At 36.7% G+C, this 22,579-nt stretch overlaps 1 protein-coding gene across 1 annotated transcript in view; it reads right to left on the reverse strand.

Moving 5' to 3' along the window:
• Window positions 1-1,019: 1,019 nt before the first annotated feature.
• The window catches only part of LOC134839420 (son of sevenless homolog 1-like), a 44,975-nt gene continuing 23,415 nt past the window's right edge, over window positions 1,020-22,579 (reverse strand). Inside the window, exons 18-24 of the mRNA XM_063854960.1 lie at window positions 21,049-21,261; window positions 20,711-20,804; window positions 12,948-13,194; window positions 12,293-12,402; window positions 11,502-11,687; window positions 2,121-2,204; window positions 1,020-1,981 (exon numbers count right to left, since the gene is read on the reverse strand). Of these exons, the coding sequence (XP_063711030.1) occupies window positions 1,419-1,981; window positions 2,121-2,204; window positions 11,502-11,687; window positions 12,293-12,402; window positions 12,948-13,194; window positions 20,711-20,804; window positions 21,049-21,261 (1,497 nt within the window). The 3' untranslated portion in view covers window positions 1,020-1,418. The remainder of the gene's footprint in view (window positions 1,982-2,120; window positions 2,205-11,501; window positions 11,688-12,292; window positions 12,403-12,947; window positions 13,195-20,710; window positions 20,805-21,048; window positions 21,262-22,579) is intronic.

A 22,579-nucleotide genomic window follows, 5' to 3' on the forward strand; every position in this document is an offset into this window, starting at 1 on the left:
AACAGGCAGAGTTAATCTAATGACGATCTCCCAGACTGGTTCTTTCATGTGGTCATTTATAAAATATGCATATTGATGAATGCGAACCTATACTGGAAACAATTCATGATTATTAATTTTGGATGCAAAGTTGCTTTTCAAATTTTTTCATTGATATTTAAATTAATTTTTTGCATCTAGCTTAATTAGAGTAATATCCAATTAAATCCTACCAAGTTAATAAATCCTCGGAATCGGTAATTCAAATTTGATTTTGGTTCGAAAATCAGCAAATAAACTAAACCGATGTCTGCGGATAGTTAAAGCAGCCCGATTTGAGTAAAGCGCAATCAAAACGTTAGCGATCGAAAACTGCAGTACGAATTACTTTTGCTCTGCTATTGTAAATACCGAGTGTAAAAACGAAACGAAAATATATGTTCATGCGACTGAAACAACAAGCTCTCTGCGCCGAATTATTCTCAACAGCATGACTCGACATTGTTTTGGACACTTGGTAGAAAAAATTAAAATTGATTAGTAACGATTGAATGCGCTTCTTTGATTTTTGACTCGAATTTACCTGAAGTTTGTTTGCGTACCAGAAGCTTCCTGCAAAAACACAGCCGAATCCCAGAAGTATTTCCAACTTATTCTAGCGTTCCCATATAAAAACGGTTGGGTAAGACAGTGCCGAAGTAAGAGAGTGCCGAAAACAGAAATTTGTTAAAGAGTGCCGAAAATGAAAGAAACTGACTTATTTGTCGTGAACTAATTGAGAAAAGAAAAGAAAGTTTTGTTTGCTCATCGATTTTGGCGCCAAAATTGAGTCTGAACAAGTTTCAAGTGTCATTATTAATTTTCCCGCCAAAAGCTAGCCTCTTAAATTGCGTTCCAATATTTCCCGCCTTTTTCGGCACTCTCTAACTTCGGCACTGTCTAACGCCCCCATAAAAACATCATAAGAACACTGGATCGTGATTTTGAAAAAAATACAAAGCCTCGTGAAAACGAAATTATAGCAATATTCAATTGACTTTGCTTGATTTAAATGTCACTTAAAAAGAGCGAACAAGCTATAGCACCAGTCAAAACTCACAGTCTAACTTATCAATTCTCCCACTGAACAAATTAAACTATCAGAAAATATTAAGTTTATGCGTTGAGTTCAACAATCCACAAGGAGTTTGAAATCGCTCCAAAACTAGGTAACCCAATGGAGTTTGTTGATTCATTTGGTTCACCGCTCATTGGTTGCACTCGATCTCCGCTTTGATTTACAGTATAAAATTCAATCACAATTCACTACATCGGTAAATTACAAGAAATTAGACTTATGGATATTATGAACAGTAAAACAAATGCGCTAACACGAATTAGATCAAACTTTATTTTAGGAAATAGAATGGAAATATATATGTCTATAAGTTTAATTCAAATTAAGAGGCAGGCATGGCTGGGAATTTGTAAGTTTTCGCTGGTATTTCTGGTGGCGGGGTCGTCGTGTTATTGCCCAATGTTTCCACCGTCGCTGTAGATGACACGGATCCGAGGTCCGATCGCCGGTGGGTGATTCTCGGAGGAGGCATTGGTGGTTTGGAGTTGCGGTTCTTTTGCGTCTTTTCTTTTTCCTCCATCACATCTGGACTGCTGAGAGACTCAATGCACATAGATCGCCTTGACATGCTGTCTATTGAATTGTTGTTCTCATTCATAGAAGAGTGTTCGTTGGTAAAGTGAAATTTCTTGCTGTCTGTTGATCCCACTCGGGACATTGCTGAAGACGGAGGCGTGAAGCACTTGTTATTCAGAGGTGTGCGAGGCGGTATCTTTTCAGGAGGTGACACCCCTCCCCCTTTCGGAGGGGGCGTGGGTGCGTAATCATTGCTGTTTGACCTGGTTGGAGTCATCTGATCGGGTGAGAAGTCTAGGGGGTGCCTGGGTGGCACTGGAGGGGGTCTGTTGGGAATTGCGGGACTAGGCATCGAATAGGAAAAGTTTCCTGAAACAACAAACTACTAAATTTTATGAGTTAAATCCTTTGCTCAGAGTTTATAAAACTATAGAAAACGTTTTTTCACATTTACCAAAACTTGAACATAATTCAGACAACATAATCGGATAAAATGACAAGAGCTTACCCGAATCTGCCGATGAAGGCGAGAACTGTTGACTTCCGGAGGTGTGATTGCTCAAATTTCCCGGCTGGTTATAGATTGCTGCACCTGAAGATGGTTAAAGATAATAACTCACACCAACACAGAGAATATTTCAAGTAACAATACTTGCAGTTGCGCAATTCTGTGAAATTTAAATAAAACAAACGATTTCTTTGTAGGTAAACTTTGTGTAAATAGGCAGAGCTTAAAGCCTCCTTTGGTATTTATACCAATTTTGAATTATTTACAGCGTTTCAGTATCAAACCAAAACTTAAACAAAGAAAATGACGTAGGTTTCTAAGAATAGGCATTACGTAATACTCGTTTCCTTTAAAAAACACAAAACTTGTTGCACGATTTTCCCTTCTATGGTAGTTGGTACCATGGCCAATGTCAAAATACCTATTCCTTCTATAAATAGACATTACAACATTCAATCCATTTCTACATACCATTCCGTCCCCTAAAGTTATAAAGGGAGGGAATAATTAAAAACGAGATTCCGTTCGCCAGAGATACAACAGCCTAAACGACAAAAGCTGTGCAATATGAAATACGCTGTTTAAAAGTGACCAAAACTTGCCCCGCCAAAGATCTGTTATAAAATTAATAGTGCACAAACTAAATGGAAAAAGCTCTACTGGGTTTTTTAAGACTGGATGCGACAATGTATACACGGTGCGTATTCGTAGGTTCTAAAATAAAAATCGGTCCCATAGTTCCCAAAAAAGCAGTCGCCTATGTCCCAACCCTTTTCAATTGGTCAAAGAGCCTCGGTTTAAGGTCGCCGATGGACGCGCTACGCCGCCTCTTCGCGACGATAACCTGCTGTAATTTTGGTTCATATTCATACGCTCTGTTTACAAGCCCGCAGCCGCGTTGGCGCGACTGCAGCGGTCAACATTCTGCCACTTGCTTTTGTGCTGTTTGAACAATAAATAACTAATTCATCTACTCGTTGGCACAAACTTCAACAAATCAGAATTCGAGAAAATTTTGGGACCTGATTTGTTTTTAGGTCCTATGAATATTGGAATCTATGGAAATTCACCAAAAACAGTGCTGCATAAAATAACTCGAAGAAACCATTAAAACCTAATACTTTGAAAACGCATTAGAAAATGAACTGAACTTAAAAACAACTGAAAAGTCAAACTGCGAAAAAGTAAACATGACATATATGAGAATCTGAACTACGCTCATCGACTCTTAAGCAAATACAAGAAAACGCAAAAACAAGAGCTTTTAAAAAATCTCATTATCTACCGGAATCGAACTGCCAACCCATTTCCGTCATATACCATTGAAATAGGTAAAAATTAGCCACCAACAAAACGCAACGAACGAATGCGTTTAAATTGCCAACTCTACGCAGCAAAAGTGAAAAAATTTAGCAATAGATATGACCTATCAAAATGAACCTAACTTATGCAAACTGATTTGAAAAAAAAATCAACTTATAACACAATGCTCGCTGGTGAAACGAAAGAGATCAATAGGTTACATTTTTTGCAGTGCGCTGGGAATTCTATCAATAAAATTCAATTTTGAAAATAGAAATCCACCAGGTTTTCTGTTAACGAAGGGAATCCTTCTTTTACTTTCAGCTGACAAATTCCAAGAGAAAAAAACTGAAAGCAAACTACTTTCAAAAAAGTTAACCGTATACAAAACAAATTTCATTGTTTTGAAAATTTTTGAACATCGAGAAGCTTTTATAGTTGGCCAATTGATAAACTTGACCCATCAACACTTAACAAGCATAAAAACAGGTTATTGTTCAAATTAGTTCGTAATTTTATGTGCTATTTCATAGATAGAATCGGTTGGCGAAAAAAGCAAAAAGAATCAGTCATCGGTTGGCGAAACTTTTTCCAAGTAAATTGCGATAAAATTTTGAAAAACATTAAATGTATAGAAGCTCTTTAAGTTTCGGACTTAAAAGAAAAATTGTTTGCCTTTAAAGCTCTTTGATTTTCAAGAACAATTTATGATTGGTGCTTTTTTGATAAAATTAACCCAATTTGAGAAAACTGAATCAATACGTGAAATTTACATTTCGCTGGAAAAATTGGTCACTAAAATTCATTTTCGAAATTAGAAATTCGATCAAGTTCAATAGTGGAATTTGCCCTCCTTTTGACAAACGAATAAACTTATTTTAAAAAACCAGTCAAACCGCTAAAAATTAAACTTGAGTCTGAACAACTGTTAAAACTTTTCCTGAAAGAAAAAACATCACGACCTATACAATTGTCATCACTACGTTCAGCGACGCTTAAAACTCGAAAGACGACTCGAGATAAATCAAAAGCGAAACGTATTTTATGAATTTTTATGGAAAAAAGTGAAACATAGCAAACGGGCTGTTCAATAAGTGTTAATGACCTCGGAAAAAAGATTGACTTCTGGAAAAACTTTCAAACTCCGAAGTTTCATTTAAAAAAATTCACTTGAAGTTCTTCGATTTTCATGAATCTTTCATGATTTCTATTTTGTTATTTTAAACTGAATTAAAGGAAACACGAATTCAAAGTGAAATTATAAACGGAAAATGACATGAAAGTTGATATTAACCATAAAGTTGAACTAAAATTGACATCTCGTTAAAACAAAAATTCTGAAGAAAGTAATTATTTGCATTGAAAACACGTATCAGTATAAATCATACCTTTTCAGAACTTTTGTTAAAACTAATTAAGTGTTATTCTTCGTACTCTAAGAATTTCACCTCTTTTCCATTTTTTATTAGATGACTTAAATTTTAACACAAATGGAGCCTAAGAAAATGAAATCTCTGACTCTTTAAAACTGAAAAAAAATTATGAGAACTTAAACTGAACAATATGAAATTGCACATGGCATATACAAAGCTGATTTAAATTAACCGGACAAAACGAGCTAAACTTGAAATTGAAAGCGCGTTTTTCTCAAATTGGGTTCAGTTTGGCTGAAAACTTATGAGACAAAACTTTAGCAGAATTAATATGGTGCAATTTGTTTTGCGAATTTCGGGCCCAAATTTTACCCCAAAAATGGGTCATTTTGGCTTTTCTTAGTTAATCAAAAATTACGCCAAAAATACCCAGTCGATCACAGACTTATTCATATCAAAGTGCGCCCCTTACGTAGCATAACAAACTTTAAGAAGGGTCTATTCTCCAAAACGTTGTATAAGTTAAATTATTTTTGTTTGATGGACAAAAAGGTCATTTTTACTATATAAAATACCAACTTTTTATTTAAAAACAATTTTCAAACGGTTTGCAATTTTTTTGGAGAATGTACCCTTTTTAAAGTTTGTTGGGCTACGTAAGGGGCTCATTTCGATATAATTAAGTCTGTGATCGACTGGGTATTTTTGGCTTAATTTTTAATTAACTAAGAAAAGCCAAAATGATCCATTTTGGGGTAAAATCTGGGCCCGAAATTCGCAAAACAAATTGCACCAAATTAATTCTGCTAAAATTTTAAGCAAGTTTTGTCTTCATAAGTTTTCAGCTAAACTCAACCCAATTTGAGAAAAATGGGTTTTAAATTTAAAGTTTAACGCGTTTTCTCCGGTTAATTTAAATCAGCACTGTACCAGCAAAAAACGGTAAACCGACAAACAAAATTTTCGTCCTGCCGTGGCCAAGTGCGGTAAGACGTGCGTCTTAAACACGACAGCCGTGCGTTCGAAACATATTTGTCTTTATTCATAACTTGGTCAAGCCGGTCTTTATTCATAATTTGGTCAAGCCATCGTAGAGTTTTAACCAAATTATGAATCACTATCGGAATCTACCCGAAACGAATTCACTCCACGCTGAATTCAATACAATAGTGAAATTATCTCGGCCAAGGTTGCACACACTTCTTTCGGCTGAACTATCCCAGAAAAAAAAAGAGACTAACGAGATTCAAACTGCCTAACACCAAATTATAAACACGCAGATACCTCGATAGTTCATACGTTGGAAAACAAATCAAAATTTATTCTCTCGTCACATTCTCTTCAGAAAAAGCTCAACTCTTCGATAAGCTGGTTTGCCTTTTCTCAAAAACTTACCCATAAATGACTATATCATTCTTTAATTCGTAAAAAAGCTCAAGGTTTTTATACTACCTTTTGCAATAAAAAATCACTATGTCGGACACCCACCAGTAAGGTTCTGCCCGCCGAAGAGAGTCTCTCTCGTTCCACTAGGAGCACCCTATCCCAGACGACATCCGGGTACAGCCCCCAACTCAATACAAACCTGAACCGCATTGACCCCAACTGCCTCCCCCCTCCCCCCAACTACCCTAACTGCCCTTCCCACTCTTCATCTTCATCTTTTTAAAAATTACCAAAACACCACTTTTTAAAAACCCAAAAGACTTGTGGCTTTTCTGGAGCGTGGTTTGAAGTTGTGATGCTTTTGGAACTTGGTTTGAGCCTGCCGGACACGCCCCCTCGGGGCTTAAAACAACAAACTACTACCTTTGCATACTTGCTCCTTCAGGGGTCTAGCTACATCAAACTGCATTAGGAAATGACGCGATTAGCTTTGATAATATTTAAAAGCAAAAACATGACTGCAAACTGATGTCCTGCGGCGAAGCGGAGGTTCTCTTCACTTGCGATACTGGATATCTGGAGAAAACATAGCCTAGGAAAATCGATTAGGTTGTTTAATGCAATTTTGTTTGTGACGCCTACATCGAATTTCAGAATTAATACAAATCTATCCCAATGAGAAAAAAATCGATCATTAGATAAAATTATTCCGTTGAAGAATTACAAAAAAAAACTAGTTTTGCAACTCAAGTCACTCACGTTTTTTCCATGATGCAAATAAATTTCAAGTGAAATCTAGATTAACATCAACTTTCACATAAACCGCTTTCAACGTTTCTTAGAAAAAGAAAAATAACACGATCGAAATAATTGTCTCTATTTCGTTCATTGACCTTTTTGTGCCATGTATTTTTTTTATCGGAGAGCCTAATTAATAATAATAATTGTAGTTCCTGTGAATCAGAGGAGCTATCAGTAGGCCTTAACAGTCCTGTCGAGGATAGTCCAATTGTATTATCTCCCCACATTCCAGACAGTGTTATTTTGCTGAGCGAAGCTGTTTTTTTTTGCGACTCAAGGCCGTTTTTTTGCGTCTAGAACTTTCACGTGGTACCACTATTGCAGCCAAATTTGGCCAGGTTGTGGTAGACCTGAAGCTGGAGGTCAAGTGAGAGCTTGTCCTCACACACTATCATTGCCATGTCATGGGATCGAATACACGATCTGACGATTTCAAAGTGAACGCCTTACCACTATCCTAAGTGCCTCCTAAAATTAGTCTTTCAATTTGCAAAATGAGCTTTAAGTGAACTTCAAAAAATCTGCTATTGAATCGCTAAAATAAAACAACTTTATTCCAATATTTATTCTTCAGAACAAAACGACTCTAATAAAGGAAAATTCACTTCATGTTTTCAGTTTCAAAGAAAAATTTCATCGTTGCAAAGCTCTATCAGCTTCAAAAACATTTACAGATGGTCAAAACCCAAACTTTTGACTTTCGAAGAAAAAAAATGGCCCCATAGCTTTGAATTTTCAGAGCAATTTATGATTGACCATATTTTTGATAAGTCTAACCCAATTTGAGCGAACTGGATCAACAATTGAATTTTGTATTTCCCTGAGAAATCTGAAAATTAAATACCACTTTCCCAACTAGAGGCCGTTTTTCGTGACCTTCGCACTTTTGCTATTCGATAATGGAGTTTTTCTTTCTTTTAACAAAAGGAAATGAACTCAACTTAAAGAAAAATCAAAAGTCAAACCGCCAGAAACTAAAATTGACATATATGAGAATCTGAACTACGCTCATCGACTCTTAAGCAAATACAAGAAAGGGCAAAAACAAAAACAAGAGCTTTTAAAAAATCTCACTATCTACCTGAATCAATCTGCCAACCCATTTATGTCATATAAGCTTGAAACAGGTAAAACCTAGCCACCAACAAAACGCAACGAACAAAAGCGTTTAAATTGCCAATCATACACAGCAAAAGTGATGACCTACCAAAATGATCCCTAATTTATGCAAATTGTTTTGAAAAAAGTGGAATTATATTATAATACGATGATCGCAAGCTCGCTTGTAAAACGAATGGGATCAATAGGTTATTTTTTAGCAGGGCGCTGGGGATTCTATCAATAAAATTCAATTTTGAAAATAGAAATCAATCGCATTTTTTGTTAACAAAGAATCATTTTCCTTTCAGCTGACAAATTAATTTGAAATGAAAAAAACCGCACAAATGACACCACACTACTTTCAAAACAGTTCAACGTATAGAACATAGCCAACTAGACAAAGATTATTGAACGCATAGAAACTGAAAAAAAAAATGACTTGTTTTATCAAAAATCTTCAACTTTTGAATTTCGAAGGAAAAATTTCTGGCCTTAAAGCTCTTTGAATTTGTAGAACAATTTAGAATGGACACTTTTTTGATAAAATTAACCCATTTTGAGAAAACTAGATCAATAGGCAAAACTTCTATTTCACTGGGATATCTGATAATTAGTTTCCATCTTCAAAATTAGAAGTCGATCACGTTTTTCGTGTACTTTACATTTTTGCGGTTGGATAGTGGAGTTTGCCTTCCTTTTAACAATGGAAATGCACTTAACTTGAAAAGAAATCACAAGTCAATCCGCGAAAAATCAAAACTGAACGTGAACAAATTTTAGACTTTTTCTTTAAAAAACAAAGAAATCAGCAAGACCTATATAAGAGTACTCACTACGTTCATTACTCGTAATCGAAAAACTTTAAACCCGATATTGCAAGAAATTTTGAATTTCTTTTATGTCGTTCGAATGACGACTGAATGGGCTTAAATATGATACATCACTCAATCCACTCCGATTATTATTTGTGGCACCTGAAAAAAAAATGAAAACACTAAACCAAACCCGAAAACAAACTTCCTCCCCATTTTTCAAACGGTCGAACAACAACAGACAGTCGGGAATGAAAAAAAAACTGGAAAAAAACAAAGAAACAAGATTGAACAGGATTCTAAGAACGAGGCTCCAGATTAAGAGTGATTCTAAAGAGTGATTTTAATCTATTTAAATCTAAAATTATAAGTCCACACAATTTAAATTGATTCAACAATTTTTATAATTTTCTTGATCAAATTAAATTTTAATATTATTTTTCAAAACAAGGAGACCAGTGTCGCTTTCAACCAAATGAATGGATTGTGCTCAGCGCTGAAATTTAACGGTTATAGACCATCTAAAGATCGCCATTTGCTTAAACAAACAAGTAGTCTGCTTGAACAACAATGTAAACCTTTTTGCACAACAACTATGCAATTAAATGTTCGAGCTATATTGAAAAAATGGACAGGCCGTATATAAACAATCGTAACTTGTGTAAAAAAGTGGACCTAGATGTATTTCTTCAGGCAGGTAACCCAAAAATTAAATTTGCATTTGAAACAGGAATCCGTGAAGATACTTAGAGCTTTCACTAACACTCACGGAGAGAGCATTTCACACAAACGCCAAGTTTTGCAATTCTTAACTTAAGCAAAAACTAACAGCCAGAAGATGTCTCCGAAATCAGACATGCAATACAATACAGAAATATTCCTAGAAAAAACGTCAAAAGTAACAGGTACTGAGATATATAATTTGTTCTAGTAAGGAATTACTTAAACCAACAGCCTTACCATTTGCAATGATTATTTACACTTCGAAAGTCGATTGTCTGAGAGCGTCGATATCTGCGAAAGGGTATGATACGGTTATTTTGAAATTATTTCAATACTATTTAAAAAAAAACTTTGCAAATAAACTTAGTACGACTAGTGTTGGAAAAACATTAAGCTGAAATTTGAAACCGAAACACAGCAGTAAAAAACGATCGATCATTTTCAACAAATAAAAGTTGATAACGAGAAAAAGTATAGTCCCGATTGGTACACTGATAATCGCATTTGTAACAATTGTCATGCGTGCAGTTGTTGTTAACAACACATGACAATGCTGGAAATGGAAGCCAATTCAAAAGATAAAGATGGTCGGACAGTAGTTTGAGTGAACGCAAGAAGCAGCTTGATTTCGATTTTTCCCGAATGAGATCTGATCTGTTCAAGGCGAACAGAAAACTATGCGAAAGTATTTGAATTCGTCTTCGATAAAACGGAACTGCCACGCATCGGTTTTCAATTCCATTCAAAATTCAATTCAATCTCCTCCAATAAACGGTTGCTAAATGGTTTTCCGAAAGTTACTTTAATTTAGAAGTTGCTGTTTTAGCATGCAAAGAACACACTTCACATCAACTTTTCTTCATTCGCCTAGTTTTCTTTTCGCCCAGACGATATGCCCCGACAACATCTACTTATAGGAAAAGTGCACAAATAAATTATGGAGAAGAAAGTAACCCAGTAGATCATAGTCATCATCACTCGGCCTACCTTGGAAGAGTGTCGAGTAATCAGCACAGTTTACTACACCACTTCTGCGCGGTTCTGCACAAGTGTAAATTGGTGAAAATTAATGCAGAATTGATTTAAATTTATTATTTATAACTGTATTCTATTAAGCTGACCGAAGCTAGTAGTTACACCACCTTATGATTATGCCAATAAAATGATCGAATAAAATCTCTTTTAGTCCCTGTTGTTCACGCTGTGCATTATGTACTGACCAAAAAATCGATTTTGTAATTTATGGCGAGATAAAAATCCATATGCCAAAAACACGATTATAAGTTCATTAGCAAAGTGCGTTTTGGGTTGGTTAAATTGCCAAAGGCTCTAACAAAGCTGTTTCCAGCAACCAATTGCATCTACACTGGTTCCAGGCAGGAACTTAAGACAGAGAACTTCAGAGAAAACAAGGCTGTTCATAGAATACTAAAATCGGCCGCTTATGGGACATGAAATGAGCTGAAGGAGGAAGGCTGCAAATAATTTTTCTTAAATCTACTAGAGGTCTGTAAATTTGAAGTTTTCATACTCGGCCTTCGCAGATCAGAAATAATAAATCTCGATTATTTTTCAAAATGACAAACAAAAATGATTGTATCAAGGCAAACCCCTGAACGTTCCGACTGCCCTTTATCGCCTTTAAAATAGTTCTTGATTTTAAAAAAAATTGCTGAAATTTTGATAAAACTGAATGAAAAAAACTGTACCGATTCTTTTCCAAAACTTAAGTCCAAAATGCAAGTTAAAAGAGCTAAAAAAACTACACCGATATTCGGAACAATTACGCAAAAAAACACTCAGCGCAAATCTAAACAGATCAGTCTAAACCGTTAACTAATGACTATAACAATTGACTACTTTTCAGACGTTTTAAGACTCACTGGCTGCATTGTTGAAGGCGAAGTGCTGTTGGCTGTTCATCTTGTTGTATCCAGATGAGTTAGGCGGGGTGGTATCTGAGGCAGGCGAATGTTGGGACCCTCCCCCTCCGCTTCCCCCCATACGAGACAGACTCATGGAAGACAGCCCAATTACACTGCTGCCTCCCATTTCACTTACTAGAGTACCTGGGAAAATAAGACTGCTGTGGCGAAAAAACTTGTCTCGAAATTTTAAGACTGAATAAAACCATTTCAAACGAGAACTTCTTAACACCTCAGAACTTCTTAAAATATCCCCAATATCCCTACACACATATAACCTAAAATTAAGACCAAAATGGAGGGAAAAAACGAATGTTTTTTTTTTAAAAATTGTTCAAATTTTTTCTTTATTTTTTGTGGCCGGAACATTCTGTGCGACTTGCTTGCACAGCAGTTTGCTCTCCTGCTAATGCTTATTTCTTGTTCATTCTATTTTATTATTCCACAGATTCGATCAGCAACTCAATTCATTGTTAATATTTCAAAAGTTCGCCTTATTCAATGCTCCACCCTTGTAATTTTAAGCAAAATAAAACAGGGCTAAATGATAAGCCAAGAACTCATCGTATTTTAAACTGCGAGTTGTTTTTGTTGTTCTATTTGGCCTATGCGCTATGAGGCATTTCTGATGCACTAGAACAGGTCTTCTACACAATTTAGCGATTTAGAAACATTCGCAAAGAGCGAAGGTCAAATTTTCTATTCATTGTTATAAATGGGAATGGGATACATGAGTCATGAATACGCACTAGTACTTCCAATTGAACTAAGGGAGGACTTGGGCGAAGACATTGAGGATATGGAACCACTTCCGATGCGGGATCTCTTCATATTGTCCGGTGACATCGATGTTGAAAACCTTAAACAATGGCATTTATTGTTCCGACCACCGAAGGCTTCTTTGCCTGAGGCATGTTTTTTTCCACTAGTTCACATACCAAATACAACCATTAGATGGAATCGAGTGATACATTTTATGAAAGATTTTTCAATTGATTCGATCTGCCATGAAAGATGGTGTCAACAAAAAACGCCAATCATTTCGTTTTTTTAGAACAACTTAACGAAGAGCAAAAAGATAATGAATTGGATCTTTCTTTTTCGCCATAAATACTTAAAAGACAAGACTAATATTTTATACATAAATGGTTCTTAAATGATGATTCTCAAATTTAAACGAATCTTCCCCCTAAAACCAAAACAACTCGATTTCAAATTTTTCTGCGTTTGAATTACTTTAAAAATTGTTTTAAGATTTCTTTTCAGACAAAAGTGGCTGAAATAATCTGAGATACTTAAACATCAACCGGCTAGTCTTGATTCCAGGTATTTTCAGCAAATTATTCAAAACCATTTCGATTCATTTGAAAGATTTGTATATTTTGATGACGATACAAGACTGACCTGTGGTTGCCTGATATTAAGCTCCCTACTCCTTGTCCCATGCCCACTGTCGACTGTGAAGAATACATGGAACTTGCCGGCGGAAACTGGAAGGCACTGGAGAGGGAGTGCTTGGACTGGAGGGAGACCTGGCTGCTGCCCGAGGGCGTTCTGTGTCTGCGGGAAGTGGTACCAGAGTGCTTGATGTTTTGGTGCATTATGTGCTGTTTATAACTCTGCTCAAGATCCACAGGCGATGCTATCGTAGCTAAAAATTCCGAATTCGAGCTATTGAAACAATACGATGGGTAATATGCTTTTTAAACAACAATCAGTATCAGTTTTATCAACAACTATTTCATCTGTCATCCCTAACAACAACTAATCAATCATTTATCATTTGAAAAAAAAAAAAAAAACAATTAAAGAGGTAGACAAACATATATACTGCTTAACAGAGAGGCGTCAAGTCATTTGCGAAAATGAAGGAGGAAGTCTGCAAAAATTACCGAAAAAGATTCACTTCGACCAATCAGTGGAAACAAGAATTATTTGTGACGCCTCAAGGTCAAGCTTCGGTGGAGCATTCAGGGGCGGATTTGAGGAAGGAGGGGGGGGGGGGGGGGGGGGAGGGAGGCGGAATCGAATCCCCCTTCAGGGATTCGACCGCCTGCCGACCTAAAGGGGCCCTCTTTGTACTATTTCGAAATATCCATTTTTCGAGCCAATATATACCAACTTTGAGGGAGGAGCGCGCGCGGAATGCTTTTATGGCCTTTTTTTTAATTTTGCCAAAACAGGGACTTTTTAGCGCTTTGGGAGAGCTCAAAAAATCAATTCGGTCGACCTAAAAAAAAGGTCGACTAAAATTTCGAAAGGTCCCCTGGCAGCATTAGAGCAGAAAACATCAGAGCGAGAGGCAGTAATTGCCTTCGCGTCAAGATTTTTGAACAACGACGGAGAAAATATTTGGTAAAGGAATTTGAATTACTCGAAGTAGTTTGGGCGGTTGAGCACTTCAAATATTACATTTATGGTTCTGCTTTCAAGGTCATTGCTGACGACCAGCCTTTGCTCAGTGCTTTGAAGGAGAGCCCGAGATCAAAGAAAATTCATTCACGATTATCACACTGGGTAGATATGATGTTAACCACCAATTTCATATCAAACATCTGCCAGGAAGCAAAATGTAGATAATTGACTATTTGTCTCAAAGCATCCAGTGTTGGTAATCAAAAACAACCTACAGCGAATGATGAGGATTTTTTTGTTACCGCCATATGAGATTATTTGAAACATTGAAAGTCTAGATCGCTCTCAATTGAAGGAACTAGCCAATCAGAAAAGAGAAGCAGTTGGATTGCGTCACCTGATAAACAACGAAAACAAAACCCAAAATGAACAAATACAGCTCAAACGCAAATCAAAAATTCACACAGCGTGTCAAGTCAGACTTACAGAACAAGAATCCTTTTCAAAAATAGCAATTCATAGCCAAAAAAAAACAATTACACTGCGACTACAGAACAACAGATCATCGCACAAATATGTCAAAGACGAAACTAAAAACTGGCATGTCCCTGAAAAAATACCAACACAGGAAAAAGCTGATTGAAATTTAAAAAATAAAAAACAGGACGATCTAGATAAATGCACGAAAGAGATGGAATCGATCTAGACAGAAACAGACAGGAGCCAACAGAAAACCACAAAACAAACCAAATCGAAACAAAAAGAAACTGGAGACACAAAGGCGAGGCTGTGCTTCGCAAACACTTGCGAGAATACGACCAAAAAGCAGCTCTATCAAGTGACAAACAAAAAAGTTGAAATAGGCCTCGAAATCGCCAAAAAAACTAGCCACCATTAACGCAGCTACATGTGCTAAAAAATTGCCCATTCGATGCAGTAGTACCACCAAATACAAAAAAAGCACAATTTTGCATGTAATAAAGCGCAAAGCATAAAGCTACAATATGCACACAGAGGCAAAGCGGAGCTTCGCACCACTTTCGATGCAACACAATCATAAAAATTTTGGATGTTGAAAAAAAACAAGGTGCACCAAAATTTTTGTATGTCTCGATAAAAACAACTACGAGCCCAGCTAAAGCTGGGGTACGGGTTTATTATTGAACGAATTTGCTATACTGATGCTGCAAAAATTTGACTTTGCCTAAAACCTTGGTTGTTTCTCTACTAAAATAATTAAGAATTTTTGAGATAATCAATTTTCCCGAGTAGATGATTTTCTCTTAAAAAGAATTAAAGAATCGCCTCTTCTGTAGAAACAATTCTCCCAACCAGTTCTTTACATGGGACTCAGATTTGATTCTGTGAATTATAATAAAGCTCAAAAAGTTTTCAAAAAATGGTCGAAGGTTCTTAAGACGTTCAAAAGCCTTTCCAAAATCCATAACATTTTTCTGCAAACTTCAGGTTATGACCGCTTAAGCCGACAAAATTTCCAAAGCCGGGTTTCTCGATTGAACATAAACTGAGAATTGGACCGGTAGTTTTCGCGTAAAGTCAATAAGTTTCCATAAAAACTGTCAAAGTTTCAAAACTCTGATTTGTTTGAAGGCCCTAAGTATTTTCTTCATCAAACTGGGCATATCCAATTATGAGGGAAGACTTTCACCAACCTGTTCATTCGGTTAAACCTATAATATCAGATTTGGCCGGATAGTTAGCAAAAAAAAATCCAGAAAACGGTCAACAAATCAAAATTTGACGGTTCCGAGCATTATCGCTTTTTGTGTAAAAAAAATAATGCAGAAACCTTATGCAGAAGGAATTAGTGCAACCTGTAATTTCGATTGAACCCGGAATCTCAAATTTAACAGGGTAGTTTTCGAGAAAAGTCAAAAACTTTCAAAGAAAAAACGGTCATAAAATCAAAAATTTGAACTTTCAGAGGGCGATAACTTCCTGTGAAAAATTTTTTGATAGTGTCCGTTAATGAAGAGGATTATGCATTTCAAAAAATTACCAGATATTATTGTTGTTCTTTGAAACAAATGGCTTTTTTTCGCTTCATTAAATGAATTAAAAATGCATCAACTGTGTAGTACGATTCGAATGCCAAAGCACATGCTATCAATAAGCTGTAGAAGTGCCCCAAAATTGACTCCAATGTTGTCGACTTAGGTTGGAAAAAAAGAAAGTTCGTACTAATACACTCTGCTTCGCAAGTGCAAATGAAGAACACAATGCAGGTCAAAGCTACGCAGAGGGGCAAAATAATTCGGTCTAAAGCCAAATTGAAAAAAATCAGCCATATCAGACAACAATCCAAAATAATTGTGTTCAGTATTCACTCCGAGTCGGACAATGATAACGGAGGACAAGGAAAACGAGAGAAACAACAACGTCAGAGGAGGGCGAGCCCATACAAAAAAGCAACCAAAATAGACAGGAGTAAAAGGAAGGAAGCAGCAGAGGAAACTACGGAAAAACTAACACGAGATGCTTCTTCCGCCAACTGGGCAAGGAACACAGAACAGGAAGAGGAGTAATCGTTAACATGGACAGAACCAAGGACGCCAATGTTAAAATGACCAGTAAATGCAAGTGAAGAAAAACAGGGCGACGAGGACATGGACACACCACAAACCACTGTCAATACTCACAAATCGAATACAAACTGGTCACACAGTGACTCCAGTGTAGTTGTGAGCCTAGATGACTGGAATGATCAACAAAAAAAGAAAGGCAAAAAAAAGGAAATAGAAAAGGAAACGCTGACAGACACAAAATGGAACAAGAAAGAGAAGACAGTACATCCGAACAACACAGCTATCCAACAGACAAACACACCATGATCTAAGTTTCCGTTTGTTAGAGGTCAACATGAGCGCGAATACAAATATAAAAAGAAATAGAACGAACCAGCTGGTGGCAAAAACCTCCCAACAAGGATACAAATAACACCACGAGACGAACAGTTTAAGACGACCCGCTATATTGAAGAAACCAACAGTAAAAGCTAAGGATGGAGTACAAAGAGAAAGCCTGCAGAAATTACAGATCTCCACGCGCTCCTATCCTTAGTAAAATTATACTTTTCCGGCCGCACATATACAATATCCGAGTTATACAATATCCGAGTGAATTGTTTGTTATAAGATGACATGGTGATACCAGAGCCAATGAGTAAGAACGTGTTGGACGCGATCCACCTAACACCCTGGACAGACAGCGATGCTGAGTATCACGAACAGATCCTGATTTCCGAGAATCAATCGAGAAGTTGCGCTGACGGCACAAAATTGCAAGGAAAGTAGAGGAAAAGACGAAAATTCAAAAGCATTTAAAAATGAAAACAGCAAAACGCATACATATTGACAGCTGAAGACAAATTTTCAAAATACTCAAATGCAAAGGTAGTCTAGTCACCACCACAACGGAAGACACTTCTATTGGTTTTATGCAAGATATAAATTTTGGTGTACCCCAGAAAAAACGTTGAGATCAAGCAGCTCAGTGCCCAAAGTTTCAGTTATATTAGCGTTCCCAACGCAGTAAAGCTGCTTCGACAAACACAGATCTTTCAGACATACTAGAACAGAAGGCAATATAAAGTTCCAAGACAGTTACGATGAACAAATGGATTCATGTAAATAGATTGATGCACGGGGAAATTGTCTTATTTATAAAATATATTCAAAAAGACCGAAACTAAATGCAACCGTAAGAATATCAAAAAGCCTATTACCCGTTGGCAAAACTTGCTATCGCAAGTGTAACATTTTTGAAAACGATCTGTTTAGACACAATTGACCTTTCTATGCCAGCATTAAATCGAACGGATTTTTAAACATTACAGTGCTTAAAACTTTAAACATAGATCCCATAGCAGTTGAAAACGAGTTACAACTAAAATATAGCAAATATTCGTCAACTTATTCGCAAATATTCGAAAAAAACGTCAACTTTCAAAATAAAAACAGATGATCTTAAAGCTCTTTGAATTAAAAAAAAATTATCATTGTCAATTTTCACACAAAGGCGACACTGCGCTTCGCAAATACTAGCGAGAAATCGACAAAAAAGCAGCTCTATAAATTGGAATAATAAAAAAAAACCAGATAGGTAAAAGTTTTGCTACTAGACGGATTAAAAGTTTAGCAGGCGACTTGAAGATTAAGAGTCTCACGTCCTTCCCGCTCGCCCACGGACGTTTAACCGCCGACAACATTAGCCACAAAGAAAGCAGAGAACATTCTATGAAATTTTTAATGCTACAGACCGTGATTATAGCAAAGTTGCACCAAATTGAAAACTTTAATTTGCGAGCTACTTTGGAAAAAAGCAGGTTCAGACTAAAACACGATGCTCACAAGCTGGCTAGTGAAATGATAAAATTAAGCAAAATTGAAAAAAAATGGATTAATAGGCTAATTTTTTTATTCCGCTAGCATTTCGAAAATTAAAATCCATCTTCGAAACTAGAAGTAAGTCGCTCACGTTTTTCGTGGCCTTTGAAACTTTTGTTTTCCTTTCAGCAAAGGAATGATTTTAACTTTGAAAAAAAAAAACAATCAAACCACGAAAAATCAAATTTGAGCGTGAACAAATTTCAAGACTTTCCTCAAATAACAAACAATTGCAACCTAACAGAAAAAAGCCGCTTCTACAGAAAAAATTCTCGCAACCGTAAGTCGCCGCTTCTACAGAAAAAAAAACTCTCGCAACCCGTTCTTTCGATTGAATCCTTTATCTCAGATTTGATTGGTCAAAAAGTTTCGAAAAACCGGTCAAAATTTCCGAAATCTGACTTTCCGAAAACCATAACTTGTTTTGTGCAAAACAATTTCGTGGCCGGTTACGCTGAGAAGATTCGCAAAACCAATTTTCTCGATTGAACTTTTACCTAAGAATTGGCAGGGTAGTTTTAAAGAAAAGTTGAACAATTTCCGGAAACCACTCAATTTTCAACACTTTGCTGAAGGCCATGACTTTTTAAGTGGGCCTAGCCGTTCATGCAGGGAGGCTCCCAGCAATCCGTTGATTCGATTAAGCCCTTGATATCAGAATTGGCAGGATAGTTATCGCGAAAAGTCAAGTTTCCAAAACACGATCAACATATCTCCAAACTATGAGCTTTCCGAAGGGCATAAATTTTTGTGTAAAAATTGGGCGTAGCCTTAAAGGCAGGGGAACACCACACAACATTTCATTTCGACGTAACCCAAAATATCAGACTTGAATTTGTAGTTTTCGAGAATAAATTTGACTTTATTGATTTCCATAAATTTTCGTTAAAAAAATTGGGCATAGCTTCTTAAGCAGGGGAGCTTCTGACAACTCGTTCTCTCCAATGAACCACAAAACCTTAGATTTACGAAGATAGTTTTAGAGAAAAGTCAGAAACGTTCAAGAAACGGTAAAAACAATCAAATATTTAGCTTTTCCGGTGGCTATGACTTTTTTTGAGAAAAATGAGCATATCCGGTAATGCAGCAGAGCTTCCCACAACCTGTTTTTTCCATTGAACACAAAAGCTGAGATTTGAGAGGGGAGCATCCCAGATTTGGTAGTTTAGTTTTTGAGAAAATTTTAACCATTCACAACAACAAAAATCTTACTTTTCATAAGACTAACTTTTCGTGTAGAAAATTATGGTTGTTGCCGCTAAGGCAGAGGGGCTTTTCACAACCGGTTCCCTCCATTGAACTGAAAATCTGAAAATTATGAGGTTATTTTTCGAGAAAAACCCAAAAAGTTCAAATATTTGTCTTTTCCAAGAGCGATAATTTTTTCTGTAAAAAACTGGGCGTAGTTGCTAGTCAACCAAGCCTCTCAAAACATTTTCTCTCCATTGAACCCAAAATCTGAGATTTGGAAGGATAGTTTTTGAGAAAATGGTCAAAAATCCCCGTACCGACTTTTTCGAAGGATGTAGAAAGCGGGTTTAAGTAAACAAAAATACCAGACGTACATGCACACACACATGGGAGTGGGCGGTCTGTCCATTGAAACCACTTTTTTGGAAATCGAATTGAAATTTTCACAGAAAACAAAATGAATTTTTTGAGAAGAGTGAAAAAATTTTCCAAAGCGTCTAAAAATAATAATGAAAAACCGACCCCACTTTCATAATACCTATTTTTATCAAACAAGAATTTCGCCGTCGAAACAGGGCAATTTAGGATGACTAATCTCATATAACATAATCTGAAAGAGTTTGAAAAAATAAAGAAAAAATAGAAAAAAATCAAAATCAGAATTTTACAAATTACTTAACAATTTTCTTTTCAATTATAGTATTGCCTGTTTAAATTTAAAAACACTCTTTGGAAATTCGGTTGCTACAAAAGTGTACAAACTCATTGCAATCTGAAAAAAAAACGGAAAATGAGCCGATGGAAATAAGGAAGAAAACCACGAATCCAAAGAAATTTCAACTTTTTTCAAAATATCATTTGAAAAACTATTCACTTACTACGATGAACTAAGGGGTAATTTATTTGAACTTTCTACTTCTGCAGTCTCTTGAGGGTAACTGCAGCAGTATTTTAAATTAGCAGCACTTGAAAGTAACAGCACATTTGTAAGCAAAGTTGTTTTCGGGAAAAAAGTCAAGTTCCCGATTACAAGTCGCAAGTGAAAAAGACTCTTCACTAAACTCATTGAGTCATAATCATTTACTATGCGCCACTGCCTGGAATCGATGCTATTCATATTAACACATTGCTTTCGTTAGTGCACTCATATAATCTAAATACTTCTCAAATCTACGTTTTACTAAACAAAATTTAGTTTAGTAAGACTCAACTTACCAAACTGTCCTTGACCGTGCAGTGGACTCTGGAAGGGGTATCGCTCGGGTAGCAGAGACTTCGGAGTGCTAGGCGCCAGTGGACTAGTCGAGTCCTAAATCACATTTTCAGTCATTCTTAGACTGGGCACCTGTTTTTTAGATCATTTACTTTATAGTGTCCAGATACTGCTAACAAATACGTCTTTCTTTAAGGCTGTAACTCCTTCACATGCAGCAGCTGAATGTTATCGCATTCAAAGAGATTTTTTTAATCAACTAAAACCTATAATTGTCAGAGCCCACAATTTAATTTCAACTTTGGATCATTTAACTCTGAACAACCCTCAATCCACTTACACTGTTATTGCTGTTTGAGAGCGAGCTTCTGGCCCTAGTGGATGCAGTGGATGAGTTGGGTGCACTTGGTCTGGCGTAGGTGGTAATTTTAGACTCGCCGATTGAGTCACCGGACATGCTGGTCTTGCTCTGACTCAATTTTGACACCATTTTTGACCCTGGAGAGGGCTTGATGCCTGGACTCTTCAGAGATACGTTGAGGTACTTCTTGTCCTAAACCGGTGACTAGTTATTTTTATCAGACTATCAAAGGTTACATTCTTATTTTGTGATTCAACAATAAAACACAGAAGCGATGCTGCGTTTCGCTAACACTAGCGAGAAAACGGCAAAAAGTAGCTCTAAACAACAAAAATAGAGTGAAATAAGATAAAGATAGCCAACAGAAAGTTGTAAAATAACCAATGAACTCAAGGGGACAGACAAAAAACTGACTTGAAGTTCAGAGTTAAAATATATATAACCTCTTTGAATTTTCAGAACAATTTATGATTGACCCTTTTTTTGATAAAAATTAACTCAATTTGAGAAAACTTTTCAACAGGAACTTAGCCACCAATTAAGCATCACCAGATGTTTAGAAAGATACCTGTTTGCGAATATACCAAAAAAAGCCATTAAAAAGCACTTTATTTGCCAGGTGAAAAATAAGTTGCACCGTAGTCGGAGGCGTGCGCTGAAACTTTTTTGGATCGACCAATTTGATTGTCAAAACTCTCTGAAAACACTTGTCATAGTATCTAAATTTAGTTCATGTTTCAATTCTAGTCGTGTTATCTATTTCAATTATCTGTCTGGCGCTAACCGGTATTTAACCTTCGGAGTTTGTCTGTCACCTTTGGATGACAGCTATTTTATTGTCTCCGACTAACTTTATGAACTACGGTTACTTACTAAACAGGAATTAATTGACACCTCGAAACCGTCTTTTCACATGGCGCAGCCAACAGGCCAAAGTGGGGGGGGGGGGAAACCCACTGGGAATTACATCGTTTTGGCCCTCGACGCTTGCAGAGCCACCAATGCTATGGGAGTTTTGGTTCAATCGTTTTATATGGGGGATGGTGGCCAAACATAGTATAAATCCACGGAACTTCTATTATGCCAGTACGTTAACAGCAGCGCAAATTGCAGATTTACCAGAGGAGGTAGACGGGAAAAATCGCCTGGCGTCGGAGCAAACGCTTATCTCGAACTTGTATTTGTGTCTGGGGGAGAAAGGACAGGATGAGCTACATAAAAGAAAACCACACCTGGATTTAGCTGCAACAAGGTATTCTCGAGTTTTGGATACTATTGAAACCGAATTTCGGAAGGAACGAAACGAAACTTACGAGACATTCCAACTATTGGCACGCAAACAACAAATAGGAGAATCGCTGGAACAATTCCACTCAGTGTTGAGTGGGTTAGCCGCTCGATGTAATTTTGGAGCATTGGAGACCAGGATTTTGCGGGATGTGTTCATTGTAAATGTGAACAATAGGGAGGCCCAAAATGAGCTATGTCGCTCGACGAAGACACCAGAGGA

This window comes from Symsagittifera roscoffensis, chromosome 2 (genome assembly GCF_963678635.1).
Source record: "Symsagittifera roscoffensis chromosome 2, txSymRosc1.1, whole genome shotgun sequence".
Taxonomy (NCBI): domain Eukaryota; kingdom Metazoa; phylum Xenacoelomorpha; order Acoela; family Convolutidae; genus Symsagittifera; species Symsagittifera roscoffensis.